Source organism: Fistularia commersonii, chromosome 33 (genome assembly GCF_037954325.1).
Source record: "Fistularia commersonii isolate RoL2024-O1a breed Wild chromosome 33, RoL_Fcom_v1.0, whole genome shotgun sequence".
NCBI classification, from domain to species: Eukaryota; Metazoa; Chordata; class Actinopteri; order Syngnathiformes; family Fistulariidae; genus Fistularia; species Fistularia commersonii.
This window is the reverse complement of record NC_141316.1, coordinates 4,335,535-4,358,895: the sequence shown is the minus strand read 5'-3', so window position 1 is coordinate 4,358,895 and position 23,361 is coordinate 4,335,535. Positions and strand designations below refer to the sequence as shown.

Genomic DNA, 23,361 nt, shown 5'->3' with positions numbered 1-23,361 from the left:
GAAATGAGATAAACATGATGTTCAATATACAGTAGATGCCTCTCACTGACATAGTGGTGTCAAAGTCATGGGTGTAGTGTTGTAATGTTCTTTTAAATGTCTTCCTCAGGGATTTCATCGTTATTCCACAGACTCGTCCTGGCACGTTCCTCATTTTGAAAAGATGTTGTATGATCAGGCTCAACTGGCTGTAGCCTACATAACTGCCTATCAGGTGTGTACGCTTGTCCCTAAATCTGCATTCTCTGTACATCTGACAATGAAATTATCCTTCCATCTTTTTGTTACTGTCTTGCACAATTAACATATGGCAGCTTTATCCAGTCAACTCAAATCACTGGTGTGACAAATAATAGTCATTTGTTTTTGCTTCAGAGTCCAATTGACAGTGCCCCACAGTTGGGTCAGCTTCAAGGGTTGTTATTCACAAAATATTACCAATACCTTCAAATATATGCTTTACACATTTTCGGTCAATCAACAGGACATGAATATTTAAAGATACAGCTCAGAGCAATACAATTGGAAACTAGTTTTTGGTTTCATCCAGAATGTAGGTTGGTCTGGCCTGTTTTTTGAATGTCATCAGATGCTAAAATGAATCATTACGGAAACAAGCATGTAAGCAAACTCAAACATAAACCAAAACAAGCATACCTTGTTAATGAGGTCAGATAGAACACCTTAACATTTACTCTGGATCCAGCAGTTAATAATCTATCTAGAAATCACATGTAATTTCTGGTTATATTCAGGCTGAATCATGAGTTTAAGCTCATTTGTGCTGTTTTTATATAGGTTTCTGGTGAACAGTGGTTTGCTGATGTGGCCAAGGATATACTTCTCTATGTCTCCAGAGACCTGAGTGACACGGTGAATCATCCGCCCTCCTCTCACTTTTTAGGTTGTGTTGTGTAATGTGGGCATGTTTGGTTTTTATAGGTCTTATGGGGAACTTTGTGGAATCTAATGAAAGGAAAAAATACAATTTCATGAAAGAGATTTAGATAATTCGGACCTAAGTTACCTTCAGAAAATTTTCTTTGGAGTACTCGCTCTGTAGTGAAAGAAGACTAGCAGTATTGTGATTCATCTTTATTATTTCATTGTAAACAAGGTCAGCTTCATCGGGCAAAAATATAATCTGTAGTAATTTTATTTTTTGCATTTAATAATTTTTACACGAAAAGGCATGATTTGAAGCTAATTTTGTAAGCATACCTTGGAGGAAGGAATCAAACTTTCATGTTTACTTTCATGGATAGGATCAGGAATGAGTCTATCAGAGGAACAGCACATGTTAGATGTTTTGGAGAGAAGGTCAGAGAAGCCAGACTGAGATGGTTGGGTCATGTACAAAGGAGTGATAGAGAATATATTGGTGGACGGATTTCAATTTGAGCTGCCAGGCAAGAGGTCTTGAGGATGACCAAAGATAAGATTTATGGACGCGGTGAGAGAGGATATGAAGCTTGTTTGTGTGAGAGAGGAGGATATAGAAAATAGGGTTAGATGGAGAAAGTTGATTCGCTGTGGCGACCCCTAAAAGGAAATGCCGAAAGACGAAGAAGAATGTTTACTTTCAATGCTGTAACTGTTGATAACACATCCTTTTGATAGAAGGTTGTGATGTCCTGAGTCATCCCTGCTCCAGAGTGGCATTATTTAATTTGATGAATATAGCGTATTATAGATATGATACACTAGCTGTCATTGCTTGTGATTTTGCCTCATGTTGTTGGGAAGGAGAAGTGATACATCTGCGATGAGATCAAACATGATCCTTGCATGTCTAATTTGCGGCATTAAATTAATTCACTGTTATTCTCCCACTTCTTTCTTGCATTTTCGCCTCTGCTCAAGATGTTCTCAAGCCACACGAAAGTCACCACCCCTTATCTCAGCAGTTTTTTTTTTTGCTCTGTAATGCTTTTGTGCATTGAAAAAACTTTCAACTTTACAAGCACCTATTCTAATCTTTCAGAGGAATACATGGTTTCCTGAGGTCTTTGTTTTAGAGGCAACTCATTGTATTGGGTAGGGATATAAATTTTGCCTCAGATTTTCCTCTGGCATTGTTTTATAACTGAGCTGGAAGCAGGTTTAATATTTTACTAACATTGGGTGTACAGAAACGTGACTCTAGTTTTATAATTTTGCTCTTTAGCACATACATACTGGATCTTTAACATGGTTACTCAAAGTCAAAGTATGGTCTAGAAACAGTTGCAATGACGAAAAGACAGGAGGCAGAGCTAGAGGTCAAAGGGATGAAGATGCCGGGTCACCAGGATGGATCAGATCAGGAATGAGTCTCTCAGAGGAACAGCACATGTTAGATGTTTTGGAGAGAAGGTCTGAGAGCCAGACTGAGATGGTTCGGTCATGTACAAAGGAGGGATAGAGAATATATTGGTAGACGGATGCTGAAATTTGAGCTGCCAGGCTGGAGGTCTAGAGGAAAGCAAAAGAGAAGATTTATGGAAGTAGTGAGAGAGGATATGAAGGTAGTTGGCTTGAGAGAGGAGGATACAGAGAATAGGGTTAGACAGAGAAGATTGATTTGCTGTGGCGACCCCTGAAGGGAGAAGCCAAAAGGAGGAGAAGACAACTCAAAGTCAGCTTTATTGTCAATTTCTCCGCATGTACTGGACATGCAGAGGAATCAAGATGACTTTTTTCACAGTCTCCCGATAAGTATAAAGGGCGCGCAGATATAGATTGATATTTGAGTAGCAGCAGAATTTTTTTTTATTTTTTTTTATGATTTTAGTAACATTATTGTAGTAACGGCATGAAGGTTTTCAGTGCCGTTTTTTATAAATAAATATATATACATACTTAGAAAATAGTATATGTTTTAAAGAGATATTTAAAAAAAAAAAAAATCAGACATCGTCTTCCTCTGCTTTCGGCTTTTCCCTTCAAGGGTTACCACAGTGAATGAACCCTCTCAATCCAACCCTATCCTGCTTTTATTTGCTCCAAATATACCTAATTTTGTATCAAAGTACTGGCATTATGTGTTCTTATGCAAGACAGCCCAGCTTAGGACATTATTTGTATGAAATATACATCACAAAGGATTAGTTGGTGTAGATTATAGTGTGTGATGCAAAAATACAATTAGTGTTACATTGAAAACTAGTTTTTGTATTTGAAAGCTATGAAAAGTAAAAATAATGATATCTATTCTTCTAGCTTGTATATCTACTGCTGACTAATCACAAACATTAAGTTTGAATTCCACAAGGAGACATGAATTGTATCTTTCCCTCTACATGCACCCGTTGATGTCTGTATTTGCAGATACTAGGGACCCACTAGCGGGACCTAACAAATAGCCTCTTAAAATTTTCATTGTTTTTTTATTCAGTCATTTTTTTTCTCTCCATCTGATTAATGACTTGACAGCAGTGAACAGAACACATAATTAACATAAGCCAGTTGCAGTTTTCATAATCTCCAAGATGAATTGTGTAATTATGAATAAATTAATGAAAGCACAAGAGGTTAATTGCAAGTAATTCATATTTATTTTGTGTGTTAATGGCAGGAATATTCACTCAGTCTTGCAAAACTATGAAAATAATTTCCCCATGTTGGTCCGCATGCCTGTTTACATTGAAAGATTAAGAGATCCCTCAAGATACTGAGAAATTGATTACTTTCCAGCAACATTTCAATTGATTTTTTAAAAGCAATGAAGTAACGGGAAAGAGTAGTTGAGGCTCAACTGAGAGAAGAGGCGGGCATTTGTGTACTACAGATGCTGTATTTGCTTTAAGAATGTTGATAGAGAGGGAGTTGTTTTATGCTTTTGTAGATATCGAAAAAGAGGTCAGACAGAAATCTCCATGGACTTCCATGTTTGCAGATGGTTTTATGGTCTGTCGTCAGAGCAGGGAGCAGGTGCAGAATAGTCTGGACTGGTGGAGGTATGCCCTGGAAAGGAGAAGAATGAAGGTTAGCTGCAGCTAGACAGAATACATGTATGTGTTCTTTGTTTTAATACTGACGGAGGGCTCAGAAATGGATAACCAATGCAATGTTGCAATCCACTGGTATCAAGCTTTGTCTCCAGCTTTTGGTTATCCAAGATGTATTTCCCATATACTGATGGAGTGGGATGCACAATTATGAATTATGAATCTCAAAATGTTAATCAACATTCCAGAAGCGAAAATATTTGAATAGTTAAAGCAATAACATTAAAAAACTAAGGGCGAATTAAAGTTATATTTGTATCACTTTATCTTGCTTACATTTTGTGAAACTTTGATATTTTTGGACAAAATATTTGAGAAATGTTTTTTTGCCATATGGCTCTTGGATCTCTTGATATTGGGGTGCAGAAAGAACTGAATATTATAAGACTTTCTAATGTCCTTGTTGCACATTTTTGTTACGCAAATTTTCCACATCCTGCAGATGACCCCATCTGTTTGATTCATATTTAAATCTGAGTGGACATTTTTGAAGTAGAGTTTCCACTGTCATTTGCTCATTCTGGAAAGGTTCTGTCTCATTATTTATTATCCATGTGACTGCAACACAATGTTACCATTAAAATCTGTGTTTGTAGCCTATATGAATTTCCCCTGAAGACCTGTATTAATTGCAAACCAGTCTCCCATAAAATACATGCTTTTCTTCTCTTTTGCCCTCCTCCAACAGTCTGGGGGCTTCTATAGTGCGGAAGATGCAGATTCTATCCCAGCATCTGGGGGGTCCGAAAAGCGGGAAGGGGCTTTTTGCATATGGACAGCCTCAGAATTACGGGAACTGTTGCCAGATGTAGTGGAGGGCGCCACTGGGGCTGCCAAAGAAGTAGACATTTTCATGCACTACTATGGGGTCAAAGAGCAAGGCAATGTCAGTCCGGAACAGGTAACTGTGATAATTAATTGATTTGCATTGTTATTATTCATTTATGTCTCATATAACAAGTTGAAAAGCATTACATTAGATTAATGTAATGGGAGGCCTGCTCCATCAATTTGGTCAAACTATACTTGGATGCATTGTTTTTATTCTCAGATGATTTACAAAAGATGTAAACATGGACAAGTTTTTTTTTTTTTTTAAGATCCTGAAAGTGGCTGAATGTGACATGAAATCTGTTTGGGTCAACATTACTTTATTTCTGTTCTGTGTTGCCAGGATCCCCACAGTGAACTTCAGGGCCAAAATGTTCTGATTGTGCGTTACTCAGTGGCATTAACAGCTGCACACTTTGGCATTAGTGTTGAGACCGTCAATGAGATCCTGGCCTCGGCCAGGGCCAAAATGGCAGAGGTGAGGAAGACCCGACCCCGCCCACATCTGGACACCAAGATGTTGGCCTCTTGGAATGGTAAAGCTTAGACCAGCTCTTATTATTCACTCAAATTGTTCCAATTACTGACTTGACAGATGTGTTTAAAAAAAATCCACATTTTATTTGTGTTAAATGATTTTAATTTTTAGACATGTTAATGATCATCTTAGTTTATAGATTGAAGTTGTTCCTTTAAGTTCAAGTTGCCTTGCGAAAACATATGCACCGACATTTATTTGCAATTGAAAAATTGCGTAAGACGAGCGTAAGACCATAGATTTGCTTCAGAAATGCATTTAGCATGAAAGATGTTTTAAAATTATTGAATACTTAAAACCGAAGACAAAAAGAATTAAAAACAGTTTAGATTGAATGCATCTTGAATGGGTTGCGACTGAAAGTAGCAAAAATTGTATAAGAACATTTGTTTGGCTGTCTTGGACTAGGTGTAGCTGTAACATTAAGGACACATCCAAGTCGACCTAGAAAAGTGCACAGATAGTATATTCAAGCAGAAGTACATCTACTTGACATAATGGAAATAAAGAACAAGACATAGCACAGATTGTGTTTCTTTACTCATGAAAAATTGACAAAAAGCAATTGAAATGTACCCTGAAGTATGAGTGATAAAGGATACTCGCTATTCTGCCGGCTATTTCTGAGGCAAGTCAATTTAATGTCAAATGAATAATTGATAGTGATAATAGGAACTGTGAACATTAACTTTGCTCCAATGTGCACATTGTTTTTTTGTTTTTTTTTCAGTTCACTTTTGAAACCGACGTTCCTTAATTTCGTAATGCAACTAGTTTCTCTGTCGTTCGTTGCTCTGAATCTCAAAAAGTACATTGTTGAGTCTCCCTCAGTTTTTACACATTTTCCTTTTGTAATCTGAGATGCCTGATATGCAACAAGTAATTGAGTAGGGGGTCAAAGTTGGTCTCGGTGTGAGTAATGTGATGTGGCAAGGAATAGTATAAATTAAAAAAAATATCCTTCTACATCTCAGTGCAAGTGAAAAAACAAAACAAACGGAAAGGTATTATTAAAAACCTGATGCGCAGATTAATACAGGCAAATATTTTGCAGGCTTTGAAAGTGTTGGCAGATTATTATCATGGAAGTTGCTGTTCTTTTAGCATGATAGCAATTTGGACTCCTCCACATTGTTTGTTCATCATATTGTCTCAAATGTGATTAATTAAAAACAACAAAAACAAACCACACACACCCACAACATTTGCACCTTGAGCTGACATTTCAAGACAAGAGTGCGTTAGTGTGGTAATGAGGCCCTAGGATCCAAAAAACTTTGCAATTAGACCCAATACACCCCTCTTCTCTAATGAAGAAACCCTTCTGTTAATCACCTGTCCTCTGCTGCGGCGCTTTGAAGACTGCATTCTCCACGGGCTTTGATTCGCAACATAAAAGTGGAATAGGGTAACACGTGCAAAAAAAAAAAAAAAAGGGGGTGAGGGGAATGACGAAGGAATAAGAGGGAAGAAGAAACTTCAAAGTGCGGGAAAAATAACTGCTCAGAAAGTCGTGGGGATGCACTCAGCACAGACATGATATTTTAAGCTGAGTAACAGTCATTATATACCCCGCCGAACATTGGAGCGACCAGCGTCATCATGACGTCTGTTTGACTCTCCTCAGGTCTGATGCTGTCAGCCTATGCTCGCGTCGGAGCCGTGTTGGGGGACAAGGCGTTGTTGGAGAGGGCAGTGGAGGCCGGCAACTTCCTTAAAGAACACCTGTGGGATGCTGAAAGGCAGACCATTCTACGATCCTGTTACCGGGGAGACCAGATGGAGGTGCAGCAGATGTAAGAGAGCGTTTTGCTCAAGAGCTGGTTCTTAATATTTCTGTGATAAGGTCACCCTGACAGGGACAAGTTGACAGCGATGATGACATGGGACCAACAGAGAGTTTTTGTCCATATGTAATCCCCGTCCATTTTATTTTATAAGGTACTCTAGTGAAGTCAAATATAAAAAAACACTGGTAATTGCTGCTCACATCACGGTGCGGCTGTGAGTCCTTTTCATTTCTTAGTTCAGATAGAATACTGACCTCAAACACAATGGGAATATCCAGTAACAGCGATGGTATAAAAATAATTCACTTACCCCAAGTCTCTAGAGCCTCGGACTGTGGACATTTTTTTACCTGAAGCAGGTAAAATTATTATTAAATTAGTTTATTTCAAAATCATAAAACACATAAATAAAACATGAGTAAAAAAGCCAGATTTAGCCAAAGAGGCTATTTTTCATCCGTAGTCCCCCGGCCATGATGTCAAAAATGGCAATTAAATGGACAAAGACATACATTGTTGGACACAACAGCAACACATATACAACAAATAAATAATAAAATATAATATTTACAAAATATACAGTGAGCGGTCAAATGGACGATGAGAGAGGACAGGCTTTAGTGTGTGCATGTAAATGTGTTCACCAGCCATTCTCGCAAATCTAAAAAATGTATTTATAATACACAAGTTATAAGCATTATCAAAAAGCCCTCCATGCCGTTTTAGTAGTATATATTTTAACTTTTAAAACATGAGACATGAAAGAACTACACATACTTTTTTTCTATTTCTCAAATAAGATGTTCAGTAATACCTGTGCTTATAAGTTTAATTTGTTCTTTGTTTGAGCTTGTAACTCAATTTGCTCACATATAAAGTAAATTTCCTGATCAAAATTAATTGAAACACTATCAAACCGTTCTAGACTCCCATTTTTGTTTTAAATAAAAAAAAAAAGATGTCCTTGAGAAATTTACATTTCACAAAAAGACACAACTTAGAAGTTGTTGTGCTGGCAGTTCGGTTTGACCAGTCATTACATTATTTTGATTTTTGTGCTGGTTTACTACAGTTTTATCAATTTAAAACCTGACGAGGAAGCGGCAGTCATTGTGACACAGTCCTTGGAGATGCCCTGATTTCCACAAGGCTGTGTGCTCTTAAGCAAATGTTATGAATCCACATGCGACAGTATTCGTTTGTCCTGCTTAACTAAGGCCTCCAGGCATATTGTTGTGATATCATTATTGATAGGTGATGCCAAAGGTAAATCCTTGCTTTTTCTCTTCTTTTCTTGGAGAGGAAGGCTGACACCAGCTCTTCTTTGTAATTGTAATTCATTGTGTGTTATGTAATTCACTCTGTCAGATCTGAACACAACATACATGCACAAGAAATTATATGTCAACTCGTGTTAATGCTTTGTTTACACTCTGAAAAAACGGACTAACTGTATATTTTAGCAGGAAACAAGACTACTGGTAGACATTAGGGGAAACAATTCAGAGAGCTTGTTCACAATCTGGTTATTGTAAAACGTGCATCCAGCTGACAGTCCGTTTATGTTGCGTATTTGAAACAAGATTAGCCGTACTTTAAACGGATTATGGAGGCTTGTTGAAGGAGTATGATGCTGAGGTTTTTTTTTCCAGGTTATAGCTGTAGACGGACTGTGGTAAAAAGGCAATGCTCTCTAGTTGGAGAGTTGACAATTTTTCCTTGCTGCTCCAGGTGTCCTAATTCTGTTGGCCACCACTGTGGCCTAGTTATTGTGAATGAGCGAGTGTGAGATGCCACAGAATCAGCAGAAAAAAAACTATGCCAGGGGTCCCACAACAAGCATGATGAAATGCATACACTTTCAAGCACACCATTATGAACACACACTTGTGTCTAATCACACTGGCCTTGTTCCACAGCTTCACTCCCATTCATAATTGTCCATTTCGGGATGGTGTCAGCATTGAGAGTGCTTACCAGGGCTGTTTTGTAAGCATGGCATATTTTCCATACATGGGTAAATCATTCTAGTTCCAGGATTATGTGGTCTGCAGACTAATTTGCCAGGAGCAATGATAGGTGCTGGGGCTAACTGGGTTAATAGACTGTTGAGGTGTTGAGGAGCTGATGCTGTAGATTTTCTTTGGCCTTTTCAGGCACTGGATGCCTGAGGATCTTACTTCTGGCCTCAGGGACAAAGGGAAGGTTTTAGAGCTGAACGGTGAGGCAAATTCAAGGGCCCCATTGGGCCACCGGTGATGTTGAGTTCTTATTGATTTTTGGTTTAACTCAATCTTTTTGTGATGCTTTGCACTGTACTTACCAGGAATAAAAAGTGCCAAGTGTGACTTAATTTTTATGTGCATTCTGTAGAAGTTCTACAGTTTGCATACACAATTTTGTTCAGATGGATGTTTCGGAGAGAAGGTCTGAGAAGCCAGACTAAGATGGTTTGGTCATGTTCAGTGGAGGGGTAGTGAAGACCAAAGAGAAGATTTATGGATGTAGTGAGAGAGGATAAGAAGTTAGTTGGTGTGAGAGAGGAAGATACAGAAAATAAGGTTAGATGGAGAGGGGGGATTCGCTGTGGCGACCCCTGACCCCATATTCACTGACTATTTTTGTGTAATCAGGAAAACTACCTTAACTGTTTTAAGTTTTTACACTTTGAAAGAGAAATTTCCACTCTTTAAATTGTATGCTCATTTCCCACCATTCTTTTCCTCCGGTTAATGCTCGCACATTAATATTCTAAACCTGCATTAAAAGATCTTAAACTCAAATTATGTTTTAAGTGAATATAAATAGGTTCCCATTTCAGGAGATGAATGTGCAGACTCTACATAGTGGGAAAATCCTATTTTCTTCTCATTTAAATTTTTATTACCTGCTTTTCTACATTGTGTTTTACTTCATGGCCCATTTTCGTGGGAGCTGTTTGCTGTGATCTAATTTATTTATTATTTTTCCCTTATAATAATCATTTGTTCTTTTCAAAATACACACATAGTTAAGTTCTTTCACATCGTACTCTGGAGCAAGATCAAGCTCAATTAATAATCCTCGATTTAAAAGGTCTTAGCTCCTGTAAGACCGATGACGCCCGCTGACATTTATGCAACAGACAAGTTTCTCCTCTTTAAGACTCACCATTCGGCTAAGAGTCAATGTACGAGGTAACCATTCTGCAGCTATTATTGTAAAACGTAAGTGTTGTGATACCGGTGACCGACAATGTGTTCTATCTTTGCTCTCAGAGAAGTGACTCCGTTCACATCACCAGTTGAAAGGGTTTATAAAAGGCTTTTTACATCTTCATCTCTGTGTGTCAGTGAGGACTCTTGAGGACTTGTCTCAGATTGTCATGCTTGCATTGAGCTGTCTGGCATCTTGACATGCAACTTATGTGAAAAGGGGATGTTCTATTAACTAAATGCCACTGTGATGCAGTTTTGGGGTATGAGGCTTAAAATACAGATAACAGTATTCTTTTTAAAGCTATGGCAAGTCAATGTATATTCCCAGATTTAGACAACATTTCAGTGTTTGGAAACATTTAAACAAACTACTATTAATTCGGCAGAAAATTCAGAAACATTTACTCTACAAAACTAGTGATTGAAGGTTCAAAACAGTTGTAAAAACTGTTGTAAATGTTTAAATAAAAATTGCCTTTAAAAAGAAGTATATATTGTTTTTATCTTGCTGGGAAATCACTGATAATATTTTTGCTTCATGTACCTTTCATTTGATCTCAGCAGATTTTAAATGCCAGTAATAGGGGAAAAGGCTACTGAATATTGTAATTTTCATGTTTTTTAACTCTAAATGATGATGTCAAAAGTAAATTGAAAAAAGAAGGAAAGAAAAAAGGAAAATTGTGTAGTATTTTTTTACCGTTGGCCTTCATCTGCCTATTACAAGAGTGCTTGCACTCTTCAATGGAGTCATGACCCATTAGGTTGTCTGGGCTGTGACTCCTCACACTTAGTGGCGGCTCAAAGTATGCTTCCTCTCATGCCCTCCAAAGTCCTGTTTTCAGCCTCTTAGCCAGGCCTCACTGTCTCCATGAGTCTGTCCGCCATCCTTTTCTGACACACTGCTATCTGGCTTCCTGTCAGCTTTCGTCCCAATGCACTCACCCAGACTCGGTGTTATTGTGGGAACGGGAAACAGAATTCGGTGCCGGTGCCTGGTCTGGTTCTAGGATGTGGCGGTATTACTGGGAGTATGGATGGGGTGAGGGAAAACTATTGAGTTTTGGCAAAAGACAGCAGGTTTTGAAAGGAAAGGGCAGAATTGGAAGACTGTGACACTGAGGGTCATAATTATGTGAATGGAACCAAAGCAAGAAGCACATGAAGCTAGTATTGGCACAAATGCTAGGAGTGTTATATTTCAAGTCCAACACTTTGAACTTCAGTGACTATTTGTACATTGGTATGTGCATGTACATTATGCTAACAGGGTCTCAGAATTCTGCTGTGCCAAGGCCTGAAATGATGTGCAATTTCACATTTTGAAAAAAAAAAAAATTCTTGCGACGACTGTACTCAACCTGTTGTTTTTTTATATGCAGTCCTGCGCTGTCCCAAATTATTCCTCTTTGTAGTTGTGCTTTTATGAGGTTTTCAACAGTCTTGACAGAAATAATAATGAGTGGGGAATAAGGAACTGAACTAGTTCACCAACATTAACATCTCTCGACATATCTGGCATTGATCTATCAATAAATTCTTAATGAAAAAAGTCCTAATTCCTGATCTTTTTCACCATCTGTTTTTAATTTTCCTCCCTTCCTGTGTTTTCTCAAGATCACCGCCTATTCCCGGCTTTCTGGATGATTATGCCTTCATCATTTGTGGCTTGCTGGACCTCTATGAGGCTACGCTTCAGACGGAGTGGCTGCAATGGGCTGAAGAACTGCAGCTCAGGCAAGACATGCTGCTCTGGGATGAGCAGGGCGGAGGATACTTTTGCAGTGATCGTAGTGACAGCACGGTACTGCTGCAGCTTAAAGAAGGTGAGATACATATAACCGGTGATCTCATTTCACATGTGGGAGACAGATACCAAAACCTTGTATTATATTTGAGATTGTGTGGGTTTCCTGACAGAAAAAAAAAGATCTCAGGCCTCCTTCAGTTAACTTGAAAGCTTCAAATTTTCTGCGATTTGCCAACCCGTAAAATATATCCCTTACTATATAATCACTGAACATATGATTTAGCTACTGTTCATATATACCCTTTTTATATACTTCTTGAAAGTGATTTTCTTGAGTAAACGTCTCCTTTCTAGAGAACACTTGATCAGGATTTTTAAGGACGTCCCATGAGGTGGAACAGTAGACATCATTTCAAAGACAAGTAATCAGTTTTGCAAAAATTCAGTTTGGAACCCCCTCTTTCTTTGAACTCAGAGCCATAAGACAAAATTCGCCATGGAACTTTTCAGATCTTTGCATATAGATGTATATGTGTTATATTTTCCTAAGTCACCTCAGCAGTGAGAATTTATTTTTTTATTTATCAGTTACAAATCAGAAAAGGAGAGATTTCATAGAGCAGTGTAGTTTCCCCCTCAATGGATCTTACACCTTGCTCAACAATGGCAACAGTGGCAAAGGAAGGCATACATGTACAGATTTACTGTACTTGCACTTCTGATAAAAGTGGAGAAGTGCAGTCGTTAAAAGCGGAGTTGGATTATGGTTCTGCAGATTTATTGGTGTTTCTCAGTGTCAAAAGATGATTTTTAGGATGTAAACGTACACAATGACTTTGCTGATTTTCATTGAGCATGAATCACAGTCAAAGACGTGTTTGTCCGGTCAAGGGTGACCGTGAAGGCAATTTTTTGGCAGTATGTTTTTGCATTTGCTTCTTTCACTGATCACATTGTCATAATGCAAGTGCCATGTCTACAGCCTTTGAAAGACCCTAACATTGACATTCCAATGTTTAAAACATGCAGGTAATTTAATTTTTTTGGCACATAAAGGGACTAATAGACCGTCATTGTCACATCTCTTTTTTTTAAAAAGAGAAAATACACAAGTTCAAATGCTGACACTTGATGGTGTAAGAGAGATTCACCTGGGAAGCACTATTGGACAAAGATGTGCTTACTTGCACTGCAGCAGCATTCCTCTGTCTTAGACAAGTAAGGGAACTTGTTCAGATGATGACTAATGAATGGGTTTGAGGAATGCCGTTATCAACTTAGTACAAGCAAATACGTAATTTGAAGGGACACAGTAGAAGTTATACAGAATATGTGCAAGCTTTCATCTCTTTACCTATCAATCTAACTATTTTTGCCAAGCCTTGTACTTCAACCTATTGATTGGTACAGAGCTTAGCTGTTGTAGTAATGCTTTCACTTTCATGGCTACACTTTTGTCGTTGGCGAGGAGGGAAAAAAGCATAGATGGAAGGAGCGATACATTGATGAATAGGTAGTCAGGATTAAAGTGGAAAGTTGAGGAATATTGACGTCCTCCATTCACAAGAGGCAAGAGAAGACATTGATTCTTTGATGCATTGTCATACTCTTTTGAACGAGTATTTCTGCATGCAGAAAAGTCAATAATTGGAAATTTAACATCTAATTCTCTGCACCACGATCTCCTGGAAGAGGATTTATAACTTTCTGCATATTTTGACATTGGGGCAGCTTGTCCATGCAGGACTCTGCCTCCAGCTTTTTCCAATGGGTGCTTTCAAGGTGACGAGAACAGAGATAGATAGAAAGTTAAGAAGCCCAAAGTGCAACATTTAGCATAATTGCCAGCATTCAGTATAAGATATAATAACCCTTTATTTCCACAATGGGAAATTGTGGAAGCCTAGTCGAATCTTATGTTGATTTTATTTATTTATTTATTTTCTCGGGCATTTGATTTTGTTTACACCACCCCCTTTGGTTAGAAACCAAGCAATGAAGTTGGGATCCAAGTTCAAATTTTCCACTTTTTTCAAAGGTTTCAAAACACTTATTTTACTAATCATGCAGGATTTGTGTCTAGACCGTCACTATTGCAAAAGTTTTACTGTAGTTTTGCAATGGGTGTGTAAATTAATCTGTAGATAAAACATGTAAACATGTAAACTATGGGCTTAAGATCATTATATTATATTTTTATGATAGTAAATCGGAAAAGTTGATGTTTAAAAATGCACCAACAGAGGGATATTTTTTTATCACACTCAAATCTTGTGTTATTGTGAGATTCCAAGCCCTAATCCAGTGCAGTGCAACCCTCTCACTCGCGTTGAACGATAAAATACTGTAAGACTGAGGCTCTGCTCCCCTGTTACTTTGAACATCAGAGCTGTCAAATCTGTCTCCGTCTTGGGTCTCCATCCATCTGCCTTTGACAGTTTGAAGGAGGCTTCACAGAGCACACTGGGAATCGTAAATCTACTTTCTGCTTCTTGTCTTACACTTGCAGTATTTTCAGGGATCTCATTCTCTCACTGTATTTTTATGCCATGTGCTTTATAGCCCTTAAATCTTTTCCTTTGACCTCTTTTTATTTTTTTCACATATTAAGAGTGTAGTTTTTTCACACAGTGAGCTGATGTTTTATTTTCATATATGAGACTTCAATATTACATGATGATGTTTCTGCACAAACACTTTTCTCTTTCAATTCATGAACAGAGGCACATAGCAGAGGCATTGCATTATGACAGCAGTTGGCGCTTTTGTATCACTCTTTACTCTGTCCTTTCATTGGCCTCATTACTATTATTTACACACACTCACACACACACTTATTGAATCATAGCACATCATCTTTGAATCCTCTCCAAGTTTAGTGTTGACAGATTTTGAAGACAACATTGCATTTTCAATTTACCTGTTTCTTTGAGCCCTCAAATGCCAATCTGCAATTATACATAAATAAATAAATGACCAAACATCTTTGGATAAAACCCCATCATAGCCAACGGAAATTAACTGAATGGTGGCAGGCAATATCTTTTTTTGTGATATTTCCTTCAAAAAGATTTTAAAGAGATGAGCTTCCTCCACTCATCATGAGAGACTAAAAGCACAGACCTCATTTTAGAGCCCTAAGTAGGTGCTTCTTTATTTTCCTTTATCTTTGCATTTGAACAAAGTGTGGAATCACGGGTGTGAGATGATAACGCCTCGTTATCAAATGAAGGAAGCTGAATAACCGAGACCTTACATGTATCGGGTACTTGTCATGGTCTTTCTTGTAATATCAATGCCCTCTTTCCATTCTAACATGGTGCGGGTCTGAATAGGAGAGTGACTGGTTGTTTCTTGGTGCCAGACCTTTCATCGACCGGCCATCTTTCAGACCGAGCCTTTCTTTTTGTCCAGTGTCAGCAGGGATTGGTGAACTTACACTGTACACTGTAAACAGTAGAGATTATATATGAGTTTAAACAAAGCCAGTGTAGGTACTTTTGAGAAAGCAAGACTTGAAGGGAATTTGTTGAGGTTAGTTATATTAGTCAAGAATGATCTATTTTTCTCTTTCATTTTTCAGTGTCATTTTGTCTAATATTCCAGTCAGTAGTTTAATCCAGACGGTCCAAACCACCTCACAATATCATAGGCCAGAGGAGAGTCTTTTCCCCCGAAGAATTTTCGAACATGACATAAATATCTTGCCTTAACAGGTACTGCAGCCCCTTGTCAGCTGCCAGTCGGCCCCCGGCTGCCGGCTTGCAGCTCACAGAAACTGTCACCTTGTAGACCAGCAGAGATTTACTTTTGATCTGTCAGACAAAAGTTTCCTGTATGGGGTCGAGTTGTGTGCTGCTCCAGTTTTTTTCACTCTCCTGCCTCTCCGATAGCAACCGTTCATTTAAATGCTTTTCTTCTCACGTTTAAGATTTAAAGAATTCACTCAGTCTGTTTTTTAAACAGTGCCACTCAGCTTAAAGCAACGAGGGAGTGTCTGTTGTCCTCATCTGTCTTCTAAAGTGCATGAATTAAACAATCCAAAAGTGCCTGTCGAGGTACATTCCTGATTTTTTTCAACGACATTGTCAGATTGACTCATTCATATTTGTTTCTTGTTTATTGTGTTGCAAATTAGTATGCAAGCATGAAATTTGCCTAATTTTGAATTGTTAATCTCTGCATTTGAAACTAAACCTTCACCTTGACAATCCCCTCTGGAAGATTGTCAGTTTTGATAAAGCTCTGTATTTGACAGAACACATGTAAACATACCTGCTCCTGTGCGTTAGACAGATAGCTTAATGTAAATAGTTCAGATGAGAGCAAGACACCACAGATGGGTTGGGATCCTGGGAATAAAGCTAATACTTATTCTTGTTTTGAGCGGCTGACAGATCCGAGATGATTGTTGCATGTATGAGCTGGCTTGTGTGTATGTGCCCGTCCCTGTGTGTTTCCACACCTGCATCTGTATGTTTATTGGAGCTGACATGTGAGAGGTTTCTCATCTGAGAGGATTGACTTTGCCATTACGGAGGCGGCACTGTGCTGAGTTGAAGTCCATTAGTGACGCAACAGTCGTGGCAGTGTGTTCGCCTGTCCCAGCAGCGTCTCTGCAAGACAGATTACCCCAACATACCCCCTTTGGATTTTACTTAGTTGTCACATTTCCCCTGTTTCTTCTTTAAGAGAAGAGCAAATATGGTGCATTGGTTCTCGTATGCAAGTTACTTTGAATATACAATATGCAAATGGATTTTAAAATCTCTTGTGATTATTTGCGTATTAGATTTCAGTATGGACTACTTTGCTCCCAAACCGCGCTTTAGAGGATTTCCCCGTCGACATATGCCACAAACATTCAAAGTATCATCTTGAAGTCGCTCCGGGTCAGAACTGTCAGTCATTGTGTACTTTTGAAAACTGAAAGTGTCAGGGAGGTTTCAGGCTGTGAGTGTTTGTATGTTTGAACTTTTCCATCAACCCAGAATGCCGTTAATCTGTTTTGTTCATAGGAATCCCAGCGCGATTCGTCACAGTAAAGGTTTTTTGTGTTAAAAGTTGTCACAGCTTAATGTTTGTGCGTATGTATGTGTGTGTGTCAGACCTTTTTCACAGGGCTCTTAGAGAAGAGATATACTGTATGGGAAATGTAGAAAAACAGGCATCACTCAGCATCTGTGTCTTGTTTCAGTGTAATACTACATAGTGGTATGTGGCACATAAAAAATAATTTAAATTATGCTGTTATACACTCTAAAGAGGGTGGGAAAAATTCTAAAAACAAATAGTTTCTCTACATGACTCATTACAAAGATATTATTAGGAGAGTTAAGGACTTCAGAAAGTCTTTCAGGCCTGTTCAAGGTCTTGTAGTTTATGGTTTGGATAAAAAAATGGGCTGAACTCAAGTATGTTTAAACGTTTCATGTTCTAAAACTAGACACTGGCTCTTGACATGGCTAATGTTATTAAAATAAATTAGTCTTTTTGTCCCTACTTAATCGAACATATTTTACCAGATGTTGCAGTAACATATAAATGTGTGTGAATATAGTATACCCTTCATCCATCCGTCTTTGTGTATCGAACTAAAGATTCAATTTGGTTAGAAAATTACTTATCAGAAAAACACACACATACACACACGCCCATGTACGTATAATCATGCTTACACAACCGTTACAGAGATACAATGAGGTCATAGGTCATGAGAAGATGACCCTGAGGCGCTCAGTGCACGCTGATAAAAGATATAAACCATTTACTTGACAGGGCAAAGAAAGTAGATCTTTTGTTGGTCAGCATCACATCACACATTGAGACTGAAATGGTTTTATAGCATGAATAGGAGTGTATATTTTGTGTATATTTTGTGTATATTATACCTCTGATTTAGGTGTTATTTTTCATTTTGATATTTTTACCTTTTTTATATTTCTACCCCCTTATATTGTCCAAAAGATTTTATTTACATGATTTAAAATTTTTATTCTGAATTATCAAGTAACTTGTCAAAGTTGCCAAGAAATTATCAGGAAATGTGTCTCAATTTTGACAAGATAAAATGAATGTATTTGAAAAATATACCTGAAAATAAATGAATGACTTTAGCAGTAGGTGAGAGGAAGACATTGCCTCAACCCGAGATGGTTGATGAAAATGTCCTGGAAAATGTTCCTTAGAAAATCTTAATACTTCCTGGTGAACAGAAGGAGACAGGAGTAAGTAATATCCCAGGGGTTGGTAGAGACCAGATCATATCAAAAAGCAGTTTTGTTTCTCTGGAATTCCTCCTATAATAACTGTTAAAATGAATTTTGGTCAAGACAATTCAACATCAGATGTTGTCTATTGCCAGCAACTGCCAGATGTCCATCCTCAAAACACCCCTTGTGAAGTAAATGCATTTAATAGGAGGTGAATTGCTATTGTTTTCATTTTCTCCCTATTAGTATAATACATTTTCAATTAATATATAAATCAAATAGTGAATGCTCAGTTTCTGGGTCTGCTCCTGTTTCCTAACTGAGCTTGTATTTTAATTGGCCGTCGGCTGGGTTTGGTAGAACTATGTGAAACCATGTGCCCTTATAAGTCAATCCAGCTCCTTTAAATGGCTGAATTGTGAATAGATGTTAATGTGTTTTAATGAGAAATATTTTTGGTGCCCCTCACAAAATCTGTAACCCACCCTAGGGTTGCAGCTCATTGTATTTGCATATATCGGCATTACACTTCCTTTTACTTGCACAATGTCGAATCCCTCTTTATTCACTCTGCACATGTTTTGATGCATTTTTCAGATCAGGACGGGGCCGAACCCAGTGCTAACTCAGTGTCAGCCTCTAGTCTCCTGCGACTCTCCCACTACACTGGAAGGCAGGAATGGCTCGAGAAATCCCTGCGGCTGCTGGCCGCCTTCTCTGACCGGCTGACCAGAGTCCCCATAGCCTTGCCTGAAATGGTCCGGGCTCTTATGGCTCAGCACTATACTCTGAAGCAGGTGTGCACCCCTTCCATCTTTATGGCTCACACACACATGCAGGAATTGATAGGCAAATCCGAAACACACCCAAGAAACTCTTCATTTGCATTCAAGACTGCAGTTTGAAACTTTATTTTCTTTATTTTCATTTTAATGTTGGATTTAATTGAATGTATTTGAAAAATACAACAAAACAACCTCAAGTGACACCAGGGCTATTCAAGTAACTGGAATATTTTGGATTAAAGATAATAAATAAATATAGAGATGACACAAGTCTTTAAAGAGTGAAATAGTTAATAAGTTTCTCGGGACAGTGACTCTAGTGAAACTTATAGTTTCACCTGGACCTATGACCACCTGCGTGAGTGGGTGTATTTCCCTGGCTATATGTGTCAGCCCACCTGGAACAGTTGTTTCTACAAACAAAAGGGAATTGTAGAACTTATCCATAACCAATAAAAAAGTCAGGAATCCATTTTCAAACACTTGCCATGAGAATGAGGCACCATCCCCATAGAAGTTGCATTGTTTTTTTTTTTTTTTGTGTAATTTTTTATGACAGCGTTACCGTTGAATCATTTAGAGATTTTCTTTTTTCCCCACTGTGACCACTGTATTTCTTATGAAAATCCCCCATGTAAGAGGAGACCATGTGCTTTTAACTGTTTTGATAAAACTGCTGACCAAGATCTCTTCATAGAAGCAACTAATATGTCTGGAAATCATTTTTTTATTTCAACGGAATTAGGTTATCCAAGGACACAGGCTCGATCAAGGCTTCGTATATAAAGGCTCACTTAATCCGCAGATACACATATTCTTGAACCCCCACCACCAAATTTTAAGAAGCGTCATGCCTTTAATGGGTTATTTGAACCACTCAGTCTCAGTTATATAATCAGTTTTGAAATACTGAGAATCTAATTCACCCCGAAACTACTGACATCTGGCATCAGGAGTCTCCGTCCCCGTAAGAAACTTCGAAACTGAAAGCAGTACAATGAGAGAGAGACAGCTAAGGTATCGCAGGGATAGAGAACAAGCGGAGAGGGACAGTTTCTTTCCATCACTTGTGCCCTGAGGAGGATGAGTCAGGGCTTCAGGGCGAGGGTAACAAGCTCAGAGGCAAGGTGAGTTGAGACGGTCCCAGAAGAAACACCTGCCTCCCTTATTACTGCTACAAATACAGTGCTGACCCCTGTAGCTTTCTTTCTCCCCCCCTCCTCCTCATGCACCACCTCTCCCCTCTTGTTACACTTTGTTCATAATCTTTGTTATCACTCTTATTCCCTCCTTTATTTCCCTCCTTTCCACCCCCCCCCCACTCACCTTCTTCTCCTGCCTCTCCAGATTGTGATCTGTGGACAAAAGGATGCCGCAGATACCACAGATCTCCTGGCAGCAGTCAACGCTCTCTTCCTACCGCATAAGGTCAGTATTTTAGAGCATTTGGGGGAAACGCGCTGCAACAGGCCAAAGATTTGATTCACTCTAACTTAGATAGTGGTAATACATAAAAAAGCCTCAAAAGAACACTAAGCCATAATCAAGAACTGTAACTGAGGCAGTAATACTCACCTCCTCTATGTATACTGTTCAAAATGTGTTTTGAAAGTGTGTGAGTGTGTGTGCATGTGTAAAAAACAGAATCAAAAAATAACAAGCAAACAAAAAAAAAATTGCATTGCCTACCATGCTGCAGACTTACTAATTTATGTGTATCTATTATTACCAGTATATTAATTTCTATTGTGTATCTGCCATGGAAATTTTCATTACCAAGCAGATACAGATATTAGTCAGTATTGAACAAAAACAAAACTAGCTGCTTTTGTCTCACAACTGATCCTGCTCTTCACGAGTGGGACAGCTCTCTGTATGATTCAGACCAACATTCATTCAGTACGTCCTGAATTCATGTTTCTTTTGGCCATATTCTTCCTGAGTTTTAGCCTTGAACTTCAATAAAATGCTCTGCCTTTCCTCAACCAAGACTTGCGGTTTCTACAGTTACATGTATTCCCTCTCATGCCGAGAGTACGGACGACACAATAGCTGCAACTGAAAGATCAGGTCAAAGCATTAAGTGGCTCCTGGATGATATAGTTCAGCATTTATTTTATATCTGTCCCATGAGATGATAACATAGTGAATTAATATGATCTCTGCACATAATCTTCAGTGGAGCAAGAGTTCAATCAAGGGAATCACCAGATATTAGATATCTTTTTGAACCAAATTCTAGCGAGATGCTGTTAGGCAGACTTCTTTTACTTGCAGATGGAGTCATTAAGTCAATCAGTGGATTTTGGTGATTTCGCTAGATGCTAATAGTAATATAGTACACACATATATACACAAACACACACTGGGCATACATATAGACCACGGATCTGTTGAAATATAAATGAGCTGTGCCGGATCAGTCAGTGGCTGCAGTAACATCAGGCCATCTAGAGCCCAGTGGAGAGACAGAGCCATTATCAGTATGGATCTATTATTAAAAGGAATACACCGCGTGTACTTATCACACCCAGTCAGTGGCCGTGGCAGTCTTTGACTGGACACTGTTCTGCCCAAGAAGTTTAAAAAAGGATCAGAGAGAGGGTAGGTATGAAGGAGACGGGCCAGGTTAAATTTACCTTAAACTGGTTGGAGATTAAGTTATTGGATGTCCCCCATATCAAAACTTAAGAAACTTTATTTGCCCCAGGGCAGAATTTAGCAATATACTACTTACTTCTGTGAAATTAAAGTTGAAAAACGTAGAGGAAAATACCAGGAATAAAAATTAGACTATGTATTGCATACTTAATAGAATCTAATATTAAATACAGACATTTGAGTAACAAAATATGGTTTGCATATTTTTGGAATCATATTACAAATTGTGTATTAAAGAGGAATGTTATGCTAATATTTACAATAAATTACCCTTTATATGTATCAATATGAAAATGACCACAATTTAGTTGATTCAAGGTGTAGAAAGAATGGGTTAAAAAACACAAATATTGAAGAGGTTGCACAGTAATAATCATTCATAGATTAGCAATTGTTATACCCAAACACTGATATCTATTTGGGCTGAGACATGGTGAAAATAGTGTAACGAGGGTTTATTTATTTAAGTGGTTCTCATATATCTGAGGCATATCTGTAACGATATGAACAGTTTGTGAATGAGACTATTTAAGTGGATGTTTAAATTTGAATTGGAATGATATCTGGAAAATGAAAACCCTCCATAGAGCAAAGCTCCTGCAGTGCATTATAATGTATCCTTCCAAGCTAGAGATAATGGGACCACGATGCATTTAACATTTATTTGAAATTACCTCCTACTTTTGAGTAACACGTTTAAATAAAAGGAGCTTGCCAAACTTTTTTTATAAATGAGATTTTCAAAGCATGATATCAGTCGCTGTAAGACACTATTTTAGAGGTTCCAAACTCTGCTTTTGACAGTTACTGCTCCCTGCCCACTATTGTATTTCAAAGGTTACATGTGAAATAGCAAAATAGAATAAACGTCCGTCAGCAAAGAACTATGGACTTGAGAGCTTCCACTCAATCTATGTAAAGGCTCTCCAGTTCAGCCAGCATACTGGACTGATGGCTCAGTGCAGAGGCAGTCAACAATAGCGGTGTTCAAAGTTCTAACCTTGTTGGAGCCATCACCACTGGCATGCCTGCGGTCTCTGTCCACAAAAAGTTGCTGCTGTAACCACAACACTCTCAATGGATTTTCCTCTAGTAATGATCATCAGTGTTGCAGTATCTCATTTCGTGATTATAAATTTTAACCAGAGTGAAAGGTGTCACTGGATTGCTGTCAGCTGGACTATAGTTCCACAGATCATTTTCACCATCTATTTTTGCTGAGAACTGCATGCGGTTTGTGCCGACTGGACTGTTGGTGTAATTTAAAAGGCAATTTTGCTGATGTGTTAAATCAAAATGATGCAGGTTATAGATCAGAGAATATGTTTTTTTTTTTTTTTTTCCCCCGTATTTTTCAGATAGATGGTGGTAGGATGCCTTGTGTGTGTGTGTGTATATGTTGTTATGAATGATGCCACAACTGATCCAGGTATCACCAAAAAGGGGCGTGGCTTATCTCTTTCAAGTCAGGATGATTTCGAAAGTTGTTATCTGCTTGAAAATTTACAAGTGCTTTATTTGGTAGGCAACAAAGGGGGGCAAAAGAAGTTTGATCATTTAAAAAAAAAACATTTCCACACCAGGAGCTGAAATTGGTTAGCCTGGTCT

General features: G+C 38.3%; 1 protein-coding gene across 3 annotated transcripts in view; it reads left to right on the top strand.

Annotated features, from left to right (window-relative positions):
- spata20 (spermatogenesis associated 20) overlaps positions 1-23,361 on the top strand; it is a 46,305-nt gene that overhangs the window by 6,527 nt on the left and 16,417 nt on the right. For all 3 annotated transcript variants that reach the window (XM_086141016.1, XM_086141015.1, XM_086141013.1), the window contains 8 exons: positions 110-214; positions 799-873; positions 4,678-4,890; positions 5,164-5,356; positions 6,986-7,154; positions 11,963-12,171; positions 18,905-19,104; positions 20,440-20,520. In XM_086141016.1, the coding sequence (XP_085997142.1) occupies positions 110-214; positions 799-873; positions 4,678-4,890; positions 5,164-5,356; positions 6,986-7,154; positions 11,963-12,171; positions 18,905-19,104; positions 20,440-20,520 (1,245 nt within the window). The remainder of the gene's footprint in view (positions 1-109; positions 215-798; positions 874-4,677; positions 4,891-5,163; positions 5,357-6,985; positions 7,155-11,962; positions 12,172-18,904; positions 19,105-20,439; positions 20,521-23,361) is intronic.